This window comes from Barbus barbus (genome assembly GCF_936440315.1).
Source record: "Barbus barbus genome assembly, chromosome: 34".
Classification (NCBI taxonomy): Eukaryota; Metazoa; Chordata; class Actinopteri; order Cypriniformes; family Cyprinidae; genus Barbus; species Barbus barbus.
Window position 1 is genome coordinate 797,501 of NC_136762.1, and position 20,094 is coordinate 817,594.

At 36.4% G+C, this 20,094-nt stretch overlaps 4 protein-coding genes across 5 annotated transcripts in view; all 4 read left to right on the forward strand.

Moving 5' to 3' along the window:
• LOC306853861 (delta(14)-sterol reductase TM7SF2-like) overlaps positions 1 to 3,246 on the forward strand; it is a 9,582-nt gene extending 6,336 nt beyond the window's left edge. The window contains exons 9-12 of the mRNA XM_079391511.1: positions 402 to 570; positions 1,463 to 1,543; positions 1,727 to 1,849; positions 2,670 to 3,246. Of these exons, the coding sequence (XP_079247637.1) occupies positions 402 to 570; positions 1,463 to 1,543; positions 1,727 to 1,849; positions 2,670 to 2,830 (534 nt within the window). The 3' untranslated portion in view covers positions 2,831 to 3,246. The remainder of the gene's footprint in view (positions 1 to 401; positions 571 to 1,462; positions 1,544 to 1,726; positions 1,850 to 2,669) is intronic.
• Positions 3,247 to 3,614: 368 nt separating this feature from the next.
• On the forward strand, positions 3,615 to 7,987 carry LOC306853990 (histone H3.3A). Its single transcript, XM_079391749.1, has 4 exons — positions 3,615 to 3,703; positions 5,457 to 5,600; positions 5,669 to 5,822; positions 6,834 to 7,987. Exons 2-4 carry the CDS (start codon positions 5,473 to 5,475, stop codon positions 6,960 to 6,962), a joined length of 411 nt encoding a protein of 136 aa, XP_079247875.1. The 5' UTR covers positions 3,615 to 3,703; positions 5,457 to 5,472; the 3' UTR covers positions 6,963 to 7,987.
• An 835-nt stretch (positions 7,988 to 8,822) lies between these two features.
• On the forward strand, positions 8,823 to 13,440 carry LOC306854385 (histone H3.3A). Its single transcript, XM_079392340.1, has 4 exons — positions 8,823 to 9,078; positions 10,410 to 10,553; positions 10,622 to 10,775; positions 12,231 to 13,440. Exons 2-4 carry the CDS (start codon positions 10,426 to 10,428, stop codon positions 12,357 to 12,359), a joined length of 411 nt encoding a protein of 136 aa, XP_079248466.1. The 5' UTR covers positions 8,823 to 9,078; positions 10,410 to 10,425; the 3' UTR covers positions 12,360 to 13,440.
• A 681-nt stretch (positions 13,441 to 14,121) lies between these two features.
• On the forward strand, positions 14,122 to 18,260 carry LOC306854314 (eukaryotic translation initiation factor 3 subunit K-like). Of its 2 annotated transcripts, none has more exons than XM_079392212.1 (8): positions 14,122 to 14,328; positions 14,671 to 14,769; positions 15,404 to 15,524; positions 15,640 to 15,717; positions 16,627 to 16,693; positions 17,350 to 17,427; positions 17,569 to 17,694; positions 17,794 to 18,260. In XM_079392212.1, the coding sequence occupies exons 1-8, from the start codon at positions 14,267 to 14,269 to the stop codon at positions 17,823 to 17,825; spliced, it is 663 nt and encodes a 220-aa protein (XP_079248338.1). In that variant the 5' UTR covers positions 14,122 to 14,266; the 3' UTR covers positions 17,826 to 18,260. The 2 variants fall into 2 exon arrangements, with proteins under 2 accessions (XP_079248338.1, XP_079248339.1); XM_079392213.1 differs by having other exon boundaries at positions 15,643 to 15,717.
• Positions 18,261 to 20,094: the final 1,834 nt, after the last annotated feature.

The window sequence follows — 20,094 nt, forward strand, 5'->3', positions numbered from 1 at the left end:
CTATTTAAATATTGCTCATTAGCTATGTTTTCCATCCAAAGTCACAAATTGAACTCAAGCTTGTGGCTCTGTCCTCCTTCATTATAAACACGGTCAGGTTATCCTGCATTCAGACGCCTGATGTTTTCTGGAACAGATCTTTAATGACAGAGAGACTGAAACTACATGTGTGCTGAGTGCAATGCTTAGTCAGGTGTCCAGTCACATGACCTCGCTGTGTTGGTAATTAGGTGAGCATGTAGTATTTAAGATTTGATGCATGTCTTGACATTTCCATCCGTGCATTTTGTTTTGCAGTATCCCAAAATGTTCATAACACTATGTTGATGTAAAGAAAGCTGTTGTTTGTATTGTATTCCTGGCGTCTGATGCTGTATAATGTTTCTGATGTGTTTGGACAGGGCTCTGTGCTGACCACCAAAGAGTTTACGGAGGAGCCGATTGGGTTCATCATGATTTTGGGCGAGTTCATCTGGATCCCTTTCTTCTCCAGTCTGCCTGTTTACTTCCTGCTTCAGAGGCCCAATCACATCCACTTCCTGTCTGCCGTCCTCATCTGTGTGCTCTTCGGTGAGAACAACCTCCATCAATCAGTCTTCAGAATCTAATTAATTCTGCATTAATTTACATACATTTCTAGAACACAAATCTGAACACCTGGATAAAGGCACAAATACATTAGATGGAGTGCAATAAATCAAACACCTCACAGATGTTTTCTTTCCACTGGTCAGTAAAACCAAACCTCTCAAAACTGACCAATGCATAAAGAAATTAGTGCAGTCAAAAGATTAATCGCATCCAAAAGAAAAGTGTTTGTTTACATAATATATGTGTGTACTGCGTTATGTATATACACACATACAGTAAATATTTTGAAAATATTTACATGCATATATTTATATTCTTATATTTTATATTATATATAAATATATAGAACATATAAACAACATTTTTCATGAATATATACATACATGTGTTTGTATAACTTTTATTTTGGATGCAATTAATCGCGATTAATCATTTGACAGCACTAAAAAAACTATGTTTTTGCCTGTAGCGTCTCGTTTAAGTCTTGTTTCCTGAAAAACTGATCAAAATTAATTGAGTTCATGCTTAAAACAAGAAAACAATGTGCTCAGAAAAATATTCTTAAAGGAAAAACAAGTGTATTTTTCGGACTCGTTTGGCAGATATTTGTTCTTGTTTTAAGCACAAACTCGCTTAATTTGAATCAATTTTAGACTTACTATGCATGTCATTTTGCTCTCAAGTCAATGTAAAAGTGTTTGATATTTGTAGTGGAAAACAAGACAAAGGTCTAATTAAGAAAATCATTTTATTGCCAGCTCTGAGAATGCCTCATTATTTAATGCACTGCATGAAAAAGAGCTCGTAGATGTTCCACGTCTCTGATTACAATCTAGTGATTGTTATAATGCTCAGTGCAGTTTATTTACAGCTGCTGGCTTCCTGATTTATTACCTGTCCAACGAGCAGAAAGATGGTTTCCGCAGAAATCCCAATGATCCGGCCTATGCTCGTATGTGACCTCTTCATATTCTTTTATTTCCTCCGCTGTATATGCAGCAGAGTTTTAAGTCCCATGTCAACACACCAGTTCATAAATGCATGTCAAGAAAGTGCAAAATTGAAATAGTATTTGTCATGAAGGAGATGTGAATGCAGGTCTGGTCAGTGCTGATGATCTCAGTGTCTCTCAAAGGTCTGAAGACGATCCGCAGCCCGGCGGGAAGCAGTCTGCTGGTGTCTGGATGGTTCGGATGGGTCCGACACCCCAATTACGCAGGAGACATTCTGATGATGTTTGCCTGGTGTCTGCCGTGTGGTACGTTTAAGAGCAGAACGCATTCAGATCAGCTTTAAAGTGTCACCGGTGGCCCACAGCCATTACATATTTTAGTGCCTTTTTACTCTATTGAACATTTCAGTAATCACCCTAAAATCTGGAATCTGAGGGAGCAAAAAAATCTAAATATTGAGAAAATCTCCTTTAAAGTTGTTCAAATGAAGTTCTTAGCAATGCATATTACTAATCAAAAATGAAGTTTTGATATATTTACAGTAGGAAATTTACTAAATATCTTCATGGAACATGATCTTAATATCCTAATGATTTTTGTCATAAAAGAGAAATGTATAATTTTGATCCATACAATGTATTGTTGGCTATTGCTACAGATATACCTGTGTTACTCATGACTGCTTTTGTGCTGCAGGGACACATTTGTGAAAGAAAAATGCATTAAAAAATGTGAATGGAGTTTGTGAGTCACCTGGTGGCTGTTTGTGGTATAACACCCTAAATTAAACAGGAACCTCAATTTTCTTTAAATCAATTTTACATTTGGAACATAACTTATTTAGACACAAGGTTTTAATTTTATAGCAAATTTTAGAGTAAAACCTGTTATGAAAAATATTTATATAAAATAAAATTGCACAGTGCGTTTTCTTCTAAGCACTTTTATATTTTGTAATGTTTTCACTTATACAATAATCTGCTGATGGTCTTTAACCTTAGATATGTATTCCAAAGCCTTCATTAATTCTAATAATTGAATTGTCACATCTCTGTTCATTATGTGGTGAAGAAGGTTCAGTGTGAGCAGTGCATGAGTGGTTTAGCTGGTTTGTGTCTCATGCAGGGTTCTCCAGCGGCTTGCCGTACTTTCCTGCCCTGCAGTGCCTTCACTTACTGAGGCAACGAGCCAACGAGATCGAAGAGTCCTGTCTGAAGAAGCACAGAGACGCCTGGAGAGAATACTGCCGGCGAGTGCCATATAAACTCCTGCCTTACGTGTACTGAACATCTCTGACCTGCTTTACATAAACCTGATAGAGCTGAGCTGCTGTGTTGAGTTGAGTTATTACTAGCTGTGTGCATCCTATGAGTCCAAGCATCCAGACACCGCTCATTACAGAACTACTAATAGCTGATTTAACCCATGACTTTAGTTTTGTTGGTATAAATGAATGTATTTACGTTTATTAAATAATATATGATTATAATATCAGAGGCCACATTTGTCTGCTCTGTTTGCTGATTTACAGCAGTACTTTAAAACAGTTTCCAATTCAGTTTTAAAAACTATTGAAATATGTAAATCAATCTTAATCTTTTCCTTCGATGTGCTTTATTTTTACTATAATATACCATTTTTTGTTCTACTTTAATGTTTTTCTCCTTTAACTGCCACTTTCTATGTTTAAAAGATATTCTCTAATAAATAAATAAAAACTAGACTTATTCCGTTACTGTTTAATACACAAAAACATCACATTAATCAATACTTTATTATTATAATATATTAGGCTATGACTTCTGGCACAATTCACATTAAATTCACTCATCAAAATGCTTTATTTATTGATTTTATACACGAGGTTCAACAGTAGATCCAAACTATTTAAAGAATATTAAAGCTGTTAAAACAGTTATTTCATCGTTTTCATTGAGTTACTGTTATTTATTTATAGTGACATACGTCTATAAATGGTGCTTTGCATGTAATGTCAGCTGTTTGTTCATATTTTCTGAACTTTTATCTTTGGTATCTTGGCATAAATAAATAAATAAGAGTATGCTAATCGGAGCCGCGGTGCATGCTGGGAGATTATCAGCCATTTCTCCTCAAACTGTCTTCAAGCAGCGGAATAAAACCCCAGAAACCGGCCACAGGTGAGTCTACACCGGCACTCGCTTCACCTGGGCCCGGTTACCGGTAACGGGACTCGGTCGCTTTAAGGCCGGTTATTATGAAGAAAAGCGCGTCGCTTTCGTTTTCCTTCGATGAAATAAACTCATTCCCGGGCTTTCGCTCGCAGTAGTTTCCTCAAATAGTTGCTTAAAGTGTGCGCTGCCGCTGTACGTCGTTAAACGTGATCGGTATCGCTGTAATTCGAGAGAAATCGTGTCGTTTCCGCTTGTCGGTGTAAGCTGCTATTTTATCTCTTCTCTCAGATTCCGAGCAGCCATTATGTCATCAGCCCGGGGGGCGGGGCTTCTCTGACACGCTGAACGCTGATAGGCGCGACTTGACCGAAGCCACGCCCCGCCGTCTGTAAATAGCGTTTATAGGCGGAGAATGCGTTGATTGACAGGTGTCACATGTAATCAAAAACAAAACTTCTTATTGTTAATCTGTTCATTATTTTAGCGAAACTCTACATCTGGATGACAACAGCGATTATATTTTCAAATACAAGACTTACCTTGAAACTCTTTTAGAAATACTATTATTTTACCCCATACTTATACATTTTTGTCCAATTTATGTAAAGATTGTTTATTTTATCATTATTTACTATTAGCAGACAACTGATATATCGTTAAAATCATTATATTGCATTTTTGCTCTTTAAATTGTATCTAAAGTTCAGAAATAAGACGTATTTTAAAGTGCAATACTGCATCAGGCTCATCTGATCTCGCATCAAACAGCATCTGCCCTGAATTATATATTTATGATGTAAATATCACATATTTACTGTTTAAACGTTTGCACTTTTTGTGTCAGTACGACTTTATATTATTAGATGTTGAAATAAATACTTTCAATCATTTAAATAATTACATTTGATTAAAATAAATCAATTAATTTAAATAAATAATACAAAATCATTGAAATACTTTATTAGGCTGAAATAAATGTAATAAAATAAATAATTTTTGGACTAATCTTGAATAATATTAGTTTGAATAATAAATAAAATTGAATAATGAATAAATCAATAAATAAAACATTTAAACTAAATTATTAAACTAAATTTTTATTAATTTAAATAATAGATCTAACAACAGTACTATAACGAGTAGAAAAAAACACAATGTAAAAAAACAAATATTAACAATAACACCAATTATAGAAATATAATAATAATAGAAAATAAATATTACCAATATTACATTATAGATATTTTTTATGTAACTTTTTTACAATATTAATTGAGTTTTTAGACATGGAAATATTTATAAGCTTTTTAAATTTTTAGTATGAGGCCCCTTATATATATTTAGGGGTCCATATGTGACCCTGCAGCACAAAAGCAGTCATCAGTAGCACAGGTATATTTGTAGCAATAGCCAACAATACATTGTATGGATCAAAATTATACATTTCTCTTTTATGACAAAAATCATTAGGATATTAAGATCATGTTCCATGAAGATATTTAGTACATTTCCTACCGTAAATATATCAAAACTTCATTTTTGATTAGTAATATGCATTGCTAAGAACTTCATTTGAACAACTTTAAAGGAGATTTTCTCAATATTTAGATTTTTTTGCTCCCTCAGATTCCAGATTTTCAAATAGTTGTATCTCAGACAAATATTGTCCTATCATAACAAACCATACATCAATGGAAAGATTATTTATTCAGCTTTGTGCTCCAAATAAGTGTGTAATATTGTGTGTGTTGTGTTTGAGGTGATCGTGTGTGAGAATGGCCCGTACTAAGCAGACCGCCCGTAAATCCACCGGAGGAAAAGCTCCTCGTAAGCAGCTGGCGACTAAAGCGGCTCGTAAGAGTGCGCCCTCTACTGGAGGAGTGAAGAAGCCCCATCGCTACAGGTACAGAGAGCCGCTGTGTTTGTTCTGGAGCCGCGGGACGAGCGCTGACGCTCTGTGTGTGTCTGTAGGCCCGGGACCGTGGCTCTGCGTGAGATCCGCCGCTACCAGAAATCCACCGAGCTGCTGATCCGGAAGCTTCCCTTCCAGCGTCTGGTGCGTGAGATCGCTCAGGACTTCAAGACCGACCTGCGCTTCCAGAGCGCCGCCATCGGAGCCCTGCAGGTCAGTCCTGATCAGGGTCCTTATAGGGAACTAAAACCAATCACAAATACAGTAAAAACACAGAAATATTATTACAGTTTAAAACAGCTGTTTTCTGTGTGAATATGTGTTAAACTGTAATGTATTTCCAGCATCATTACTCCAGTCTTCAGTGTCACATGATCTTCAGAAATCATTATAATATACTGATTTACTGCTCAACAAACATTTCTGATTATTATTATTATGTTCAAAACAGTTGTGCTGCACAATATTTTTGTGGAAACTGTCATACAATTTTTCAGGATTCACAGATGAATAAAAAGAACAGCATTAATTTGAAATAGAAATCTTTTGTAACATTATAAATGTCTTTACTGTCACTTTTTGATCAGTTTAATGTGTCCTTGATGAATAAAAGCATTAATTTCTGAACTATTGAATAATAGTAGAAAACAGTTTCCACAAAAATATTGTATTGTTTTCAACATTGATAATAATCAGAAATGTTTGTTGAGCAGTAAATCAGTATATTATTATGATTTCTGAAGATCATGTGACACTGAAGACTGGAGTAATGATGCTGGAAATACAGCTGCAGATCACAGAAATACATTACAGTTTAACACATATTCACACAGAAAACAGCTGATTTACATTAGAATAATATTTCTCAATGTTTACTGTATTTTTGATTAAATAAATGCAGCCTTGGTGAACAGAAGAGACGTTTTTATTAAAAATATATATTAAAAATGACAAAAACAAAATTACAAAGATTGTATTGAAGAATGTAATAGTATCTCAACTAGACTCTTCTCAGGTCATGTGACTCGTGTGTGTGTGTGTGTCTGTGTGTCTCTCTCATCTCTGTGTGTGTGTGTGTGTGTGTGTGTGTGTCTCTCATCTCTGTGTGTGTGTGTGTGTGTGTGTCTGTGTGTGTCTCTCATCTCTCTGTGTGTGTGTGTGTGTGTGTGTCTGTGTGTCTCTCTCATCTCTGTGTGTGTGTGTGTGTGTGTGTGTGTGTTGCAGGAGGCCAGCGAGGCGTATCTGGTGGGTCTGTTTGAGGACACTAACCTGTGTGCCATCCACGCCAAGCGTGTTACCATCATGCCCAAAGACATCCAGCTGGCGCGCCGCATCCGTGGAGAACGAGCCTGAGCTCCTCTCTCTCTCTCTCTCTCTCTCTCTCTCTCCGTCTCCAGCCTCACTTCATCTCTGTGTCTGTTTGTTTGTGTTCCATCGCTCTGTGTTTGTGTTGGTTTTGTACTCTCAGACGAGCTCTTGTGACGTGTCCTCGTGTGTTTCTGAGCACAAGAGTTCAAGCCCTCAGGTGAATAATTAAGGACTCCAGGCACTAATCAACACTTCTGTGTCTAAACAGAAATCTGAGAGGACAGAAGACTGGTTTTGGTGCTAAACTCCTCACTGGAGTGTCAGAATCATCACGAAACACTCTCTGTTCTTGAAATATGTGTACTGTTTGAGTGATTTATAATGCTTTTCTTTATTTTGATGTATTTAATTTCCTGAGATGCACAAATCGGCAGGTGTGCGTATGATTTGAGTGATTGGTTTTGTTGAATCTTGTGTTTTTGATGAGCTTATGTAGCAGCAGACTGTATTTTATACCATTTGATAGATTCTTCACGAGTTGTTTAGGTAGACACTGACTCAGGTTTTTTCTACACCCTTTCATTGTTTTTATCACGAGGTGATTGCGTTTGCTTGGTTTTTGTATGTGTGTAAGTCTAAAAAGCAAATCTTTGTACTACACGAATAGAGACTTGGACAATAAATTGGTGTTGAACTGTTATTGAGTCTGTTTTATGGAAATATTGCAGCTCTAATACTGTTCTCAGTTAAAGAGTGTAATTCTGTGATACGAGGCTGCAGCTTTTCCTCCAGTAACACTGCTGTACTTTACTCCTTCAGAAGCTGATTGGAGTGAGAGAAACGTCTGTAACAGAGGTTAATGGGGCTGTACCTGGCAGTGATGAAAGGAAATCATGGTAAAACCTGGTATTCAATAAAGCAGGGGTCAGAGGAAGTGTTAAAAATGTAAAAAATAAATAATAAAACTAAACTAAATTGACTAAAGTAAATAAATAATAAAATGTGTATAAATATTAGTGCTGTCAAACAATTAATCACATCCAAAATAAACGTTTTTGTTTACATACTATATATATATGTGTGTGTGTGTGTACATAATAAATATACACACATACAGTAAATATTTACATGTATTTATATTCTTATAGATATATTGAACATATAAACAACATTTTTCTTGAATATATACATGCATGTGTGTTTGTATTTATATATACATAATAAATATACATTATACTCGTAAATAAAAACTTATTTTGGATGTGATTATTTGACAGCACTTATAAATATATACATTTGATTAAACTAAATAAAAATGGTTCAAATAAAGTAAATAATTCTACAATTAAAAAACTATTTAAATTACAATAAATAAAGTGTATGTTAATATAACAATACAGCAAATAAAAATGGTTACAATAAATAATACAAAGTGATTTAAATAAATAAAATTAGATCAAATTATTTAATAATAAAAAGAGAATAAAATAAATACAAGTAATTAAATTATAAATATTTATTACCATATTAATACAATTATAATAAAACTAAGCAAACATTTATTAAAATAAATTTGAATAAAAATAAAATAAATATAATAATTTAAAGCAATTTAAATAAAATAACATTGATTAAATAAATTAATAAAAATGATTAAAATAAAATAATAAAAAATGATTAAATAAACAATAAAGTAAGAATACAGTGCTATAGTGAGTTGAATAAAACACGTATTGTAATAGAAACCAGATAATTACAGGTATGTATTATAATTATTTGACAGTGTAATTGAGGATCATATTTAGGGGTCTGTGGAATCTCAAAGATGGACAGGAATATGGTAAAGTACCCTAGTATTCTTCTCTCTGTAGCGTGCTGCTATCTCTCAGAGTCGGGCGCAGCGCTGGTTAATGCTGGTAAATGCTAGTAGATGCTGGTTAATGCTGGTAAAGGCTGGTTAATGCTGGTAATTGTAGTCTGCAGACAGTATTGTGTGATTATTTGAACAGATCAAGAGGATTTTCTCACATGTTGCGTCAGAGACCGCCGCGCGGTGCATTGTGGGAGCCTCTGATTGGCGCATTTCCGGTCCCATTGTGCGCGAGAGACGGTAAATAACAGCGAAGCTCCAGTCTAACACTCTTTAAACACTTATATCCAGGTGAGGCCATCAAAGCAGAAGGAAATATGAATGTGCGTTATTTAATGGTGATTTTAGGCAGAAGTGAAGGCATGTGTTTTGTGTGAATCGGTGTGTTTGAAGGGGTTTGTGTTGATATCGCTGAAGTCCTGAGGCGAGCTGCTAAATACAGAATAAATAAACATCTCTCACAAACGACGAAAAACACCATAAACGCCCCCCTTCCTGCTTTAACCGTCCGATGTCGCATCCCTAGACTGTTTTCTTTGCTGTCCGAGTGTAACTGGTGAAGACAGTAGAGTGATTCGCAGCGAAATTGTCGAAGTTTTATCGTTAGTTCGTCTCTTTTCTCGCTCAGTTTTCTGTGAGAGTCAAACCGGCGCCATGATGCTCACTGATGAGGGGCGGGGCTTACGCCGGCCGGCCGGTTTGTTTCCTGTCCTCTGATTGGTCGGCTCATGAATATTATTATAAGGAGGCTGGTTTTTGAGGCATGATTGACGTGTTGAACTTCCTGCTGTTTTCAAGCTCGATCCTAAAGCGTCTGCTCAAACACTATCCATCTATGAACTGTTTCAGGATGACATGATTATATTACCTTTTTTTTTTTTTTTTTGAAGCAGTGGTTTTCAAACGGGTCCGAGAAAGTTTAGAGGGAAAAAAAATACGATAAAACTGATTAACTATACGAATAAATTTGATTAAAATGAATAATATATCAATAAAATAAAATAAATTGTTTAAAATAATTTAAATGAGTAACTAATTTAAAAATATTAAAATAGGTAAATTATTTAAATTGTAATATTACAATAATTTTAAATAAAAAATATTGAAATGTTAATATCATTTATTTGTTTTAATCAATTCATTTTTATTTATTTTAATCAATTTCCTTTAAATAAATTATTAAAATAAATGAATACATGATTAATAAATTAATTTATTTATACAATCTACGTAATTATTAAATTATTTACATAATTTACTTAATCATGTTGTTTTTGTTTATTTATTTAGTTATTTAAACCATTTTAATTATTTTAAACTAAGTAGGTAACTAAAAAAAATTATATATATTATTAATTGTTTTAATTAAAATAGTACATTTGAATAAATAAACAGAACAGTGAAAAACGCAGCGATGTAATAGAAACTAAATATTTTGCAAATAGTGTTTTTATAGATTATAAAATGCATTTTCACTGTATTATTATTTAATACATGAAAATATATAGCTGCATTTTAAATGTTAGTATGTGGTCTGCAGCAGACTAAAAGAGTACAGTGTAAATGTGTTGAGTGCAGTATTTTCTGTGCGTGTGTGTAATATTGTGTGTGTTGTGTTTGAGGTGATCGTGTGTGAGAATGGCCCGTACTAAGCAGACCGCCCGTAAATCCACCGGAGGAAAAGCTCCTCGTAAGCAGCTGGCGACTAAAGCGGCTCGTAAGAGTGCGCCCTCTACTGGAGGAGTGAAGAAGCCCCATCGCTACAGGTACAGAGAGCCGCTGTGTTTGTTCTGGAGCCGCGGGACGAGCGCTGACGCTCTGTGTGTGTCTGTAGGCCCGGGACCGTGGCTCTGCGTGAGATCCGCCGCTACCAGAAATCCACCGAGCTGCTGATCCGGAAGCTTCCCTTCCAGCGTCTGGTGCGTGAGATCGCTCAGGACTTCAAGACCGACCTGCGCTTCCAGAGCGCCGCCATCGGAGCCCTGCAGGTCAGTCCTGATCAGGGTCCTTATAGGGAACTAAAACCAATCACAAATACAGTAAAAACACTGAAATATTATTAGAAAGTAAAACAGCTGTTTTCTATGTGAATATCTGTTAAACTGTAATTTATTTCTGTGATCTGCAGCTGTATTTTCAGCATCATTACTGCAGTCTTCAGTGTCACATGATCTTCAGAAATCATAATAATATACTGATTTACTGCTCAACAAACATTTCTGATTATTATCAATGTTGAACACAGTTGTGCTGCTCAATATTTTTGTGCTGCTCAACAGCATTTAGGGGAAGTCGTGGCCTAATGGTTAGAGAGCTGGACTTGTAATCCAAAGGTTGCGGGTTCGAGTCTCGGGCTGGCAGGGATTGTAGGTGGGGGGAGTGAATGTCCAGTGCTCTCTCCACCCTCAATACCACCACTATTTACAATACCACGGTGCAGTACAATATATATATATATATATATATATATTAAAAATGTGAAACGGAAACTAATAAAAATGACAAAAACTAAAACTAAATAACTAAAACTGACATAAAATCAAAATATGAACAAAAACTATAAAAGTATCTAGTGGTTGAATGGATCGTAGTTGATCCGTGATCCTTACGGACCATGCATGTGATCCACGGATTAATTTTACACACGCAAGCGATTTTAAACCATTCCAGCGAAAGGGAACTGGACTCATTAGTCACGTCTTGTTTTCTGTGTTCACAGAGATTGAACTGAACCCTCTGTTCTTATCTCATTCACTCCATGCCTTTGAACAGATGCATTATATACACAATATTGACCGATCTCGACAATCATTCTGGTACAAGCAGTCAGTTATGTCTTAAGTGAACGAGAACAGCAGAGAAAGAAATCGTATGCGTGTCATTATATTAGATCTGTGTGTCAGCTCTTAAAGTGACAGCAGCCTAATAATACCTGCTGCTGTCATTAATGCTCATCAAACAACAACTAGTTTATACAGTGAACACTATGCACTGTTATTTTACACTTAATTACTACCGACCTTATTTTATTTGTGACGTTGTTCTGTTGTATTTATCAATGCTTGTAATTTGTGTATCTGTTCTTATTTTTACTGGCTGTTCACTTGTCTCTTTAATAATGCTTGAACTGTCTTAGGCTAGGAGTTATTGCTGTGGTGTTGAAGAAGTACTTATGGAAAGCAAAGTTACATTGACATTTATTTTATTTTTTCTTGCTGATCCGAAAAACGATCTGATCCGTGGCTCAAAAACCATAATGTGATCTGAACTGAGATTTGTGATCCATTGAACCACTAATAGTATCTCAGTGCTACTAGACTCTTCTCAGGTCATGTGACTCGTGTGTGTGTGTGTGTGTGTGTGTGTGTGTGTGTGTGTGTCTCTCTCTCATCTCTGTGTGTGTGTGTGTCTCTCTCTCATCTCTGTGTGTGTGTGTGTTGCAGGAGGCCAGCGAGGCGTATCTGGTGGGTCTGTTTGAGGACACTAACCTGTGTGCCATCCACGCCAAGCGTGTTACCATCATGCCCAAAGACATCCAGCTGGCGCGCCGCATCCGTGGAGAACGAGCCTGAGCTCCTCTCTCTCTCTCTCTCTCTGTCTCTCTTGCTGTTTGTTGGTAGTTTTAGAGTTCAGTCCTGGTGGGGTGGGTGGTGTCTCTTTGTTTTTTGGCTACAGACTTTTAGGGTACTTCCTGTTTGCATGTACCAGCCTGTGACCGATCAGCCTCACACACACACACACACACACACACACACACACACTGTCTGTCCATCGATCACGAGTGAAGGTTGAATAAGGCGGTCAGGGCTGATGTCTGCATTCAGGGCTTCATGTCTCTCATGCAGGGTGCTAAAACAGCTCTGACCCTTCCCAGAATTCCCTGCACCGTCCATCACGAGTGCATGTGTGTGTGTGTGTGTGTGAGGCTGTCGATCAGCACGGGCTTTGTATTCGAGCATCCCTCCAACAAATGTTTGTTATTGCAATATTATGAGTTACTTTTAATAATTATTGATGTCTGTTTCTTTTTTTTATGCATTCATATAGGCTTGTTTCATAGATCTAGAGCATATTTTTGAAGGTGCAGATTCTTATAAAGACATTTTTACATTATAAATCATGTTTATTTTCTAAAGGATGAGTTTGGGTTCAGTCTCAGGCAAGTGAAGGGGTGTTCAGCATTACTCTAATTGGCTTCAGAATAACATGTTTACTGCAGAAACGACCCGCTCATTCTGGGTGTTTTGATACGAGAATCTGGACCAAGTGTTTTATTAATTTGAACAGAATAAATATATATTGTCTTGATACTGTTTTTGGTTTTCTATCTCATCCCTTCAGCGTCACACGACTCCTCAGGCAGACATGGAAACATTATTGTTTGATTTGTGTTTGTCCTTTATTCAGAGTTTGACTACAGATCATTCAGGTGTTTAAATAAACTGATCTTTGTCATTTGACTTCTCTTAATTGTGTAATAAATAGATGTCACACACTTTTGTGGGTTGTCTTTGACTGTTAAAATGTGATGTTAAAATAAATTGCATTAAACTCTTGTTATAGAACTTGTTGCGTTTTATTTATTGCCTTTTTAAATGATAAAAGCACTCCTTGTATGAAAGATGCTACACAAATAAAGTATTAGTTTATTAGACATAATGTCATATTATATTATATTATTAGACTAGTGCAGGTATGGAACGGTCCCAACTGACCCAATGTAGATGCAAACAAACATCAACATAATTAAATATTAAATATAATTTAAAGTTCTAGTAAGATAATGTAATAATTTACGGAGTGTGTATTTGCATGAAGTGAAGGTGATTTATTTGAAGAGACCCCTACTTACACTTATTTTAATTATTAATATTTTAGGTAGATAGGGGGCTTTATCGTCTCAATAAGGCAGCATCCATTTAATAAAAATGATAATTTACCCTCTCTGCATTATTACTGCACACTGTTTTATGATGGACTGCAATAAGAAGCAGATATCTGCAATAAGACGCAGAAATAGCAGAAAATACCGCTATTTTCACTTTGTGTCAATAACCGCTGCCTAATTACTGAACTAATTAAATGTCTGCATCTATTATAATAATTATGCAATGAATATGACACGTGTTTGTGTAATGAATAACACTTAATGTGTTCAGACAACAAATGTTTGAAGAACGTTTCGCTAATGTTCTCGTTAAGTTATAAAAACGTTGTGAAGTAACATTTAAAAAATGTCTGACGAACATCGAACTAAAATATTTCAGGAAACGGAACGATGCATAAATAATGTTTTTGAGAGATTAATAAAGCTGTAATGACTCCGCCCACTCCAGAGTCACTGCGCGCGACCCATGACGTCACGTCCTCTTCCGCTTCCACGCGCCGCGCTTCCGCCCGCGAGGGTCCTTGTGTCTGGGAAATAAACACAAATATAAACAGTTACCGTTAAAATAATAATAAACAAACATCTGGAATCATGACGACGACCATCGAGCAGATGAGAGCGAACGTCGGCAAACTTCTGCGGGGCATCGACAGGTGATTATTATTATTAATATCATAATTATCTTCATAAACTGAATTAATTTATTCAGAGTAGCTGCTTGTGTGTCGTTAAGATTCATCTGCGTGTAATAATTCAAATAAATCAAGTCACGTGTTTCTGTGGCGCTTTACAGTAGAACTGATTCCAAACTGACAGAAAAACGGAAATAATTCTGTTCAAATGATGAATTAAAATGAGAATTTCAGCTCTAGAGAAGACAACAGACCGTTCTGACTGCAGCTGTGTGTTTCCCTGATGATTCTGGGTTACCCAGGAGAGTTGAGCTGATGATGATGATGATGATGATGATGATGAAGGGTCATTAATGATTGCAGGTATAACCCGGAGAATCTGGCCACGCTGGAGCGATACGTGGACACTCAGGCCAGAGAGAACACCTACGACCTGGAGGCCAACCTAGCCGTGCTCAAACTGTGAGTGTGCACACTATCTAGGGCTCGCGTCTCACTCCAGCCGGTCAGTCCCTCAGCAGTGTGCTTGTGTCCTCAGGCACCAGGGATGCAATGATACCAGAATATCTTATCAAGTCCACAATATGATATTTATTGCGATGTTTAAAGAAAAAAAAGACTTGGGAAATAATAAAAGTTTTGTACATTTTAAAGTTAAATTATTCTATCTAGTGCACTTTGAGAGTCAAAATTAAGAGCTCCAACCCATGTTCCTTTACTAAGAAAACTCAAATCAGAAAAAAGGCACTGAATTGACTTGTAGCTGAACTTTAAAGGGACTCAACCCTCTTTTTAATTGTGATATACTGTCTGAGTCTAAATTACATTCACACTGCTGTTTTAGGAAGACTAACTAACTAGAATATAATAACAACAGCAGTAGTAGCCATATGTTGTAAAACAATTGCACTGTAAAATAAATAAATTAATATTTGATAGGGTTATTATTTTTGCTTTACACTACAGAAGTGAAATGACACTACTTCATCGCTAGCCGTCTGCCATTAATGCTGCACTTTAAGCTTTTATTTTGACGGAAACGGCAGTAGAGCTTTTATTGTGAAAGCTATTGATAATATGGTTACATCTCTATCAGGTACCAGTTCAACCCTGCGTACTTCCAGACCACCGTCACGGCTCAGATCCTGCTCAAAGCGCTCACCAACCTCCCACACACAGACTTCACGCTCTGCAAGTGCATGATCGACCAGACCCACGTATCCTTCACTGTGCGCTTCATTACTCCACCTGATCTTCAGGAATCATGCTGATGCTGGTTTGCTGCCCAGTGCTTTAGTGTAGTGTTCAGATGTTTCCTTGACAGCAGTGTCGCAGCAGGAGGAGCGTCCGATAAGACAGATCCTGTATCTGGGAAACCTGCTGGAGACGTGCCACTTCCAGAGCTTCTGGGTACAAACACACACATCTTGTGTTTCCATGTTTTACGGCTTCATTCCATAGTTGTAATAGTTTTTATCCTGTATTTTCTGTCCCCTAAACCTACTCCTCACACAAAACTACAGGCATTTTAGATTCTCAAAAAACTTGATTCTGTGTGATCTATAAGCAAAACAGGTCTAAATTTACTGGTATAACTATCCTTGTGGGACATTTGGACCTCATAATGTAGGGAATATCACACTAAATTTATTCAGACACATTTCTCACATTATATCACAGTTTATTTGCAAAATGGTACTAAAATATGACGAGTTAAACTGAGTCATATTAAAATAAATTAAATCTTTGAAAAATTGATCTTGATGATGTCAGATAACTGATAGAAAGGTATGTAATGAATTTGGTTGAATAGCTGTCAGATGTTAAATATAAGAACACAATTAGATAAAACCAGTTTAGCTCAACCAATCACCAAGCAGTGCTTCATTTAGTTCAGTCTGTGGTGGAAAAACATCACATTAGCAATTAAAGAAAAACAGTGAAGCAAAACATGGTCCAAATCTTTATCAGTTTTACTGCTAGTCCACTGTATGAAGAATTTTTGAGAATAATATGTCACAGTTTACTTTATTTTGCTCTCCTCTCTTACAGAAATGAACTTTAGTGTCCTGCACACACTAGTAAAAATATCAAATATTATATCTGCTGTCTGAATAATATTAGGTTTGACTGTATATACTACAACATAAACATGATTTATGAGGTTTACGCCTCCTGTGTCTCTGTAAACCAAAAGGCTTAAACACACTAAACGGTGTTTTTTGAATCAAAAATATGCCTGTAGTTTTGTGTGAGGGGTAGGTTTACGGTAAGAGGACAGTATAAACGAGAGAGTTTGTCATGTTGTGTGTTTCTCAGGCCAGTCTGGAGGAGAATCGAGATCTCATTGATGGAATCACAGGATTTGAGGACTCGGTACGGAAATGTAAGTGATTGCTGTATTATATAGATTATGATTTTCATCATCTGCTGCTCACTGAAACCTCTGGAAGCCCATTTCCACTATCAAATAAAAAAAAAAGAAAGACTTTCTTACAATTACAGACTTTTTCCCTCATTTCCAGATTTCCAGTCAGAAGTTTTACATCTCTATGATGATTACATATGTGACCCTGGAGCACAAAACCAGGCATAAGGGTCAATTTTTCTAAATTGAGATGTATACATCATCTGAAAGCTGAATAAATAATCTTTCCATTGATGTATGGTTTGTTATGATAGGACAATATTTGTCTGAGATACAACTATTAGAAAATCTGGAATCTGAGGGAGCAAAAAAATCTAAATATTGAGAAAATCTCCTTTAAAGTTGTTCAAATGAAGTTCTTAGCAATGCATATTACTAATCAAAAATGAAGTTTTGATATATTTATGGTAGGAAATTTACTAAATATCTTCATGGAACATGATCTTAATATCCTAATGATTTTTGTCATAAAAGAGAAATGTATAATTTTGATCCATACAATGTATTGTTGGCTATTGCTACAAATATATCTGTGCTACTCATGACTGCTTTTGTGCTCCAGGGACAAGTGTGTTCTGGTGAGAATGTGATGTGTGTGTTCTCTGTGTCTCCAGTCATCTGTCATGTCGTGGGAATCACGTATCAGAACATCGAGTACAGGCTGCTGGCTGAGATGCTGGGAGATCCTCTGGGTGAGACACCGTTCCTACACACACACACACACACACACACAGACTCTCACACACACACACACACACACAGACTCTCACACACACACACAGACAAACACACACATGTGTAACTCACACCTGATCGTGTTGATCTCACCGCAGACACGCAGGTGAAGGTCTGGATGAATAAGTACGGCTGGACGGAGAATGAAGATGGACAGATATTCATTCATAGCCAGGAGGAGAGCGTCAAGCCCAAGAACATCGTGGAGAAAATCGACTTTGAGAGTGAGTCTGTCTGATTGACATCAACTTCTCGCTTTCATTCAGAGTTCAGTGTTTGATGAAGTGTTGCTCATGATGACTGATGTTCTCTGGTGTCCACAGGTGTGTCCAGCATCATGGCGACGTCACAGTGAACACACACACACACACACACACCTCATGCCTGAATTTCCCCTTGATTGAATTTTACAATAAACTAATTTCAGTTAAGAAGCTTGGAGTCTTAATTTCATTAAAATCGCACGTAGTTATGCAGCTTGATGTCAAATTTGTTTTAATTTTTTCATTTGTTTTCATTGTTTTTTTCTTATAAACGTAGCAGTTTATACAATAAGTCGTCTATCAGTGTGACTTTCTAATTTTTCCCTTTTGTGTTTCTCTTCAGATATTACAAAAATATGACCATTTTTGATTTTTTATTCTTTAGCAAAGAATTCCTCAGAATTGCACGGAATAAACTCAGAACTGTGAGACATAAGAATTCTGACTTTTTTCCTCCCAATTCTGAGTTTACATCTTGTTTTTTGGGGGTTTTTTATGCCACGAAATAAAAAGCTAATTGCAAGCTCACAGTTCTGACTTTTGCATGTTTACCTCACTATTCCAAATGTTTTCCTCACAACTCTGAATTTGTATCTTGCAATTCTGACTTATTTCTCAGAATTGTGAGGGGAAGAAAGTCTGAATTGTGAGACATAAGTCTAAAAATAAGAAAAAATCCAAATTGTGCAATTTAAACATTGACAGCTTTAAAAAAATGTATCCAGTGGCAGAAACACGCCTCCATACAAATGAGTCTATTTTTAAATTAGATGTTTAAAATATGCATTTATAAGTTATAATATGTGTCCCTGGAGCACAAAAGCAGTCATGAGTAACACAGATATATTTGTAGCAATAGACAACAATACATTGTATGGATCACAATTATACATTTCTCTTTTATGACAAAAATCATTAGGATATTAAGATCATGTTCCATGAAGATATTTAGTACATTTCCTACCGTAAATATATCAAAACTTCATTTTTGATTAGTAATATGCATTGCTAAGAACTTCATTTGAACAACTTTAAAGGAGATTTTCTCAATATTTAGATTTTTTTGCTCCCTCAGATTCCAGATTTTCAAATAGTTGTATCTCAGACAAATATTGTCCTATCATAACAAACCATACATCAATGGAGAGATTATTTATTCAGCTTTCAGATGATGTATGAATCTCTTTATGCTCCAGGCCCCCCCCCCCCCCCCCCCCCCCCCCCCCCCACTGCTTTTAGTAGGCTATTATTGTAACATTTAATTTTTTAGTACTAATTTGTTTATGTGCTGCTTGGATTTGTGTTTAACAATGGAAAGAGGACAATGTCTGTTTGTTATCTGAAGGTTTAATACAGTGATAGAAAATAAAAATCCTTCCGTGCGCGTGTTGCGCATGCGCAGTGGAGCCGGAGCGCTGTCCAGGGTGCTGAAGCGTGAGTGTCAATCATCTCCTGAAGACTTTGAAGCTGATATATGTATAAAGCCAAATGCTTACGGAGCAGAAGAACACGCTCTTTTGTGTCTTTATGTGTGATCGAGGGATGATTGGACTGATCAGGTGAGGAACTTCAGCACTGTTTACATCATTCACTGAATACAGTCACAGTCATAACGGAGATAATCATCATGAATATGACTCTAAAGGGTTCTACTGCGTGTCTGAAATATGAAGGCAGGCTCAATTGATTGACATTTTTTAATAACACTTGAATACTGGATCATCATTTTTGTTGAATTCATATCAAACAATAATTTCGCTTTGATTTCAGGACTAGTTAATGGTTAGGGTTGGTATGTTAGCACAGGAATAGTTGTTCCTCAAGGTTTATTGGTGAAAATGTGTTGGAAATGTGCTCACTCTCAGTTCATCTGAGATCAGGATGAGTTTGTTTCTTCATCAGGTTTGTAGAAATGTGTCTCTGCATCAGTGTCTCAGCAATGGATGCTCTGCAGTGAATGGGTGCCGTCAGAATGAGAGTCCAAACAGCTGATAAAAACACCACAATAATCCACACCACTCCAGTCCATCAGTTAACATCTGGAGAAGACAAAAACTCAAACACATCCAGCATTTTTTTTACTAAAATACATAGAGTCCATAATCCATAATAACTCTTCCTCTAGTGAAAATGTGTTCTGGTCTGAATAAGGAGAGAAATCTGCAGATCAAGCAGCGTTTACAAGACAAAACAGCTCTAAACTTTACAGCTTTTGTCTTCTCCAGATGTTAACTGATGGACTGGAGTGGTGTGGATTATTGTGATGTTTTTATCAGCTGTTTGGACTCTCATTCTGACGGCACCCATTCACTGCAGAGCATCCATTGCTGAGACAGTGCTGCTTTGAATGAGTGTGCACTG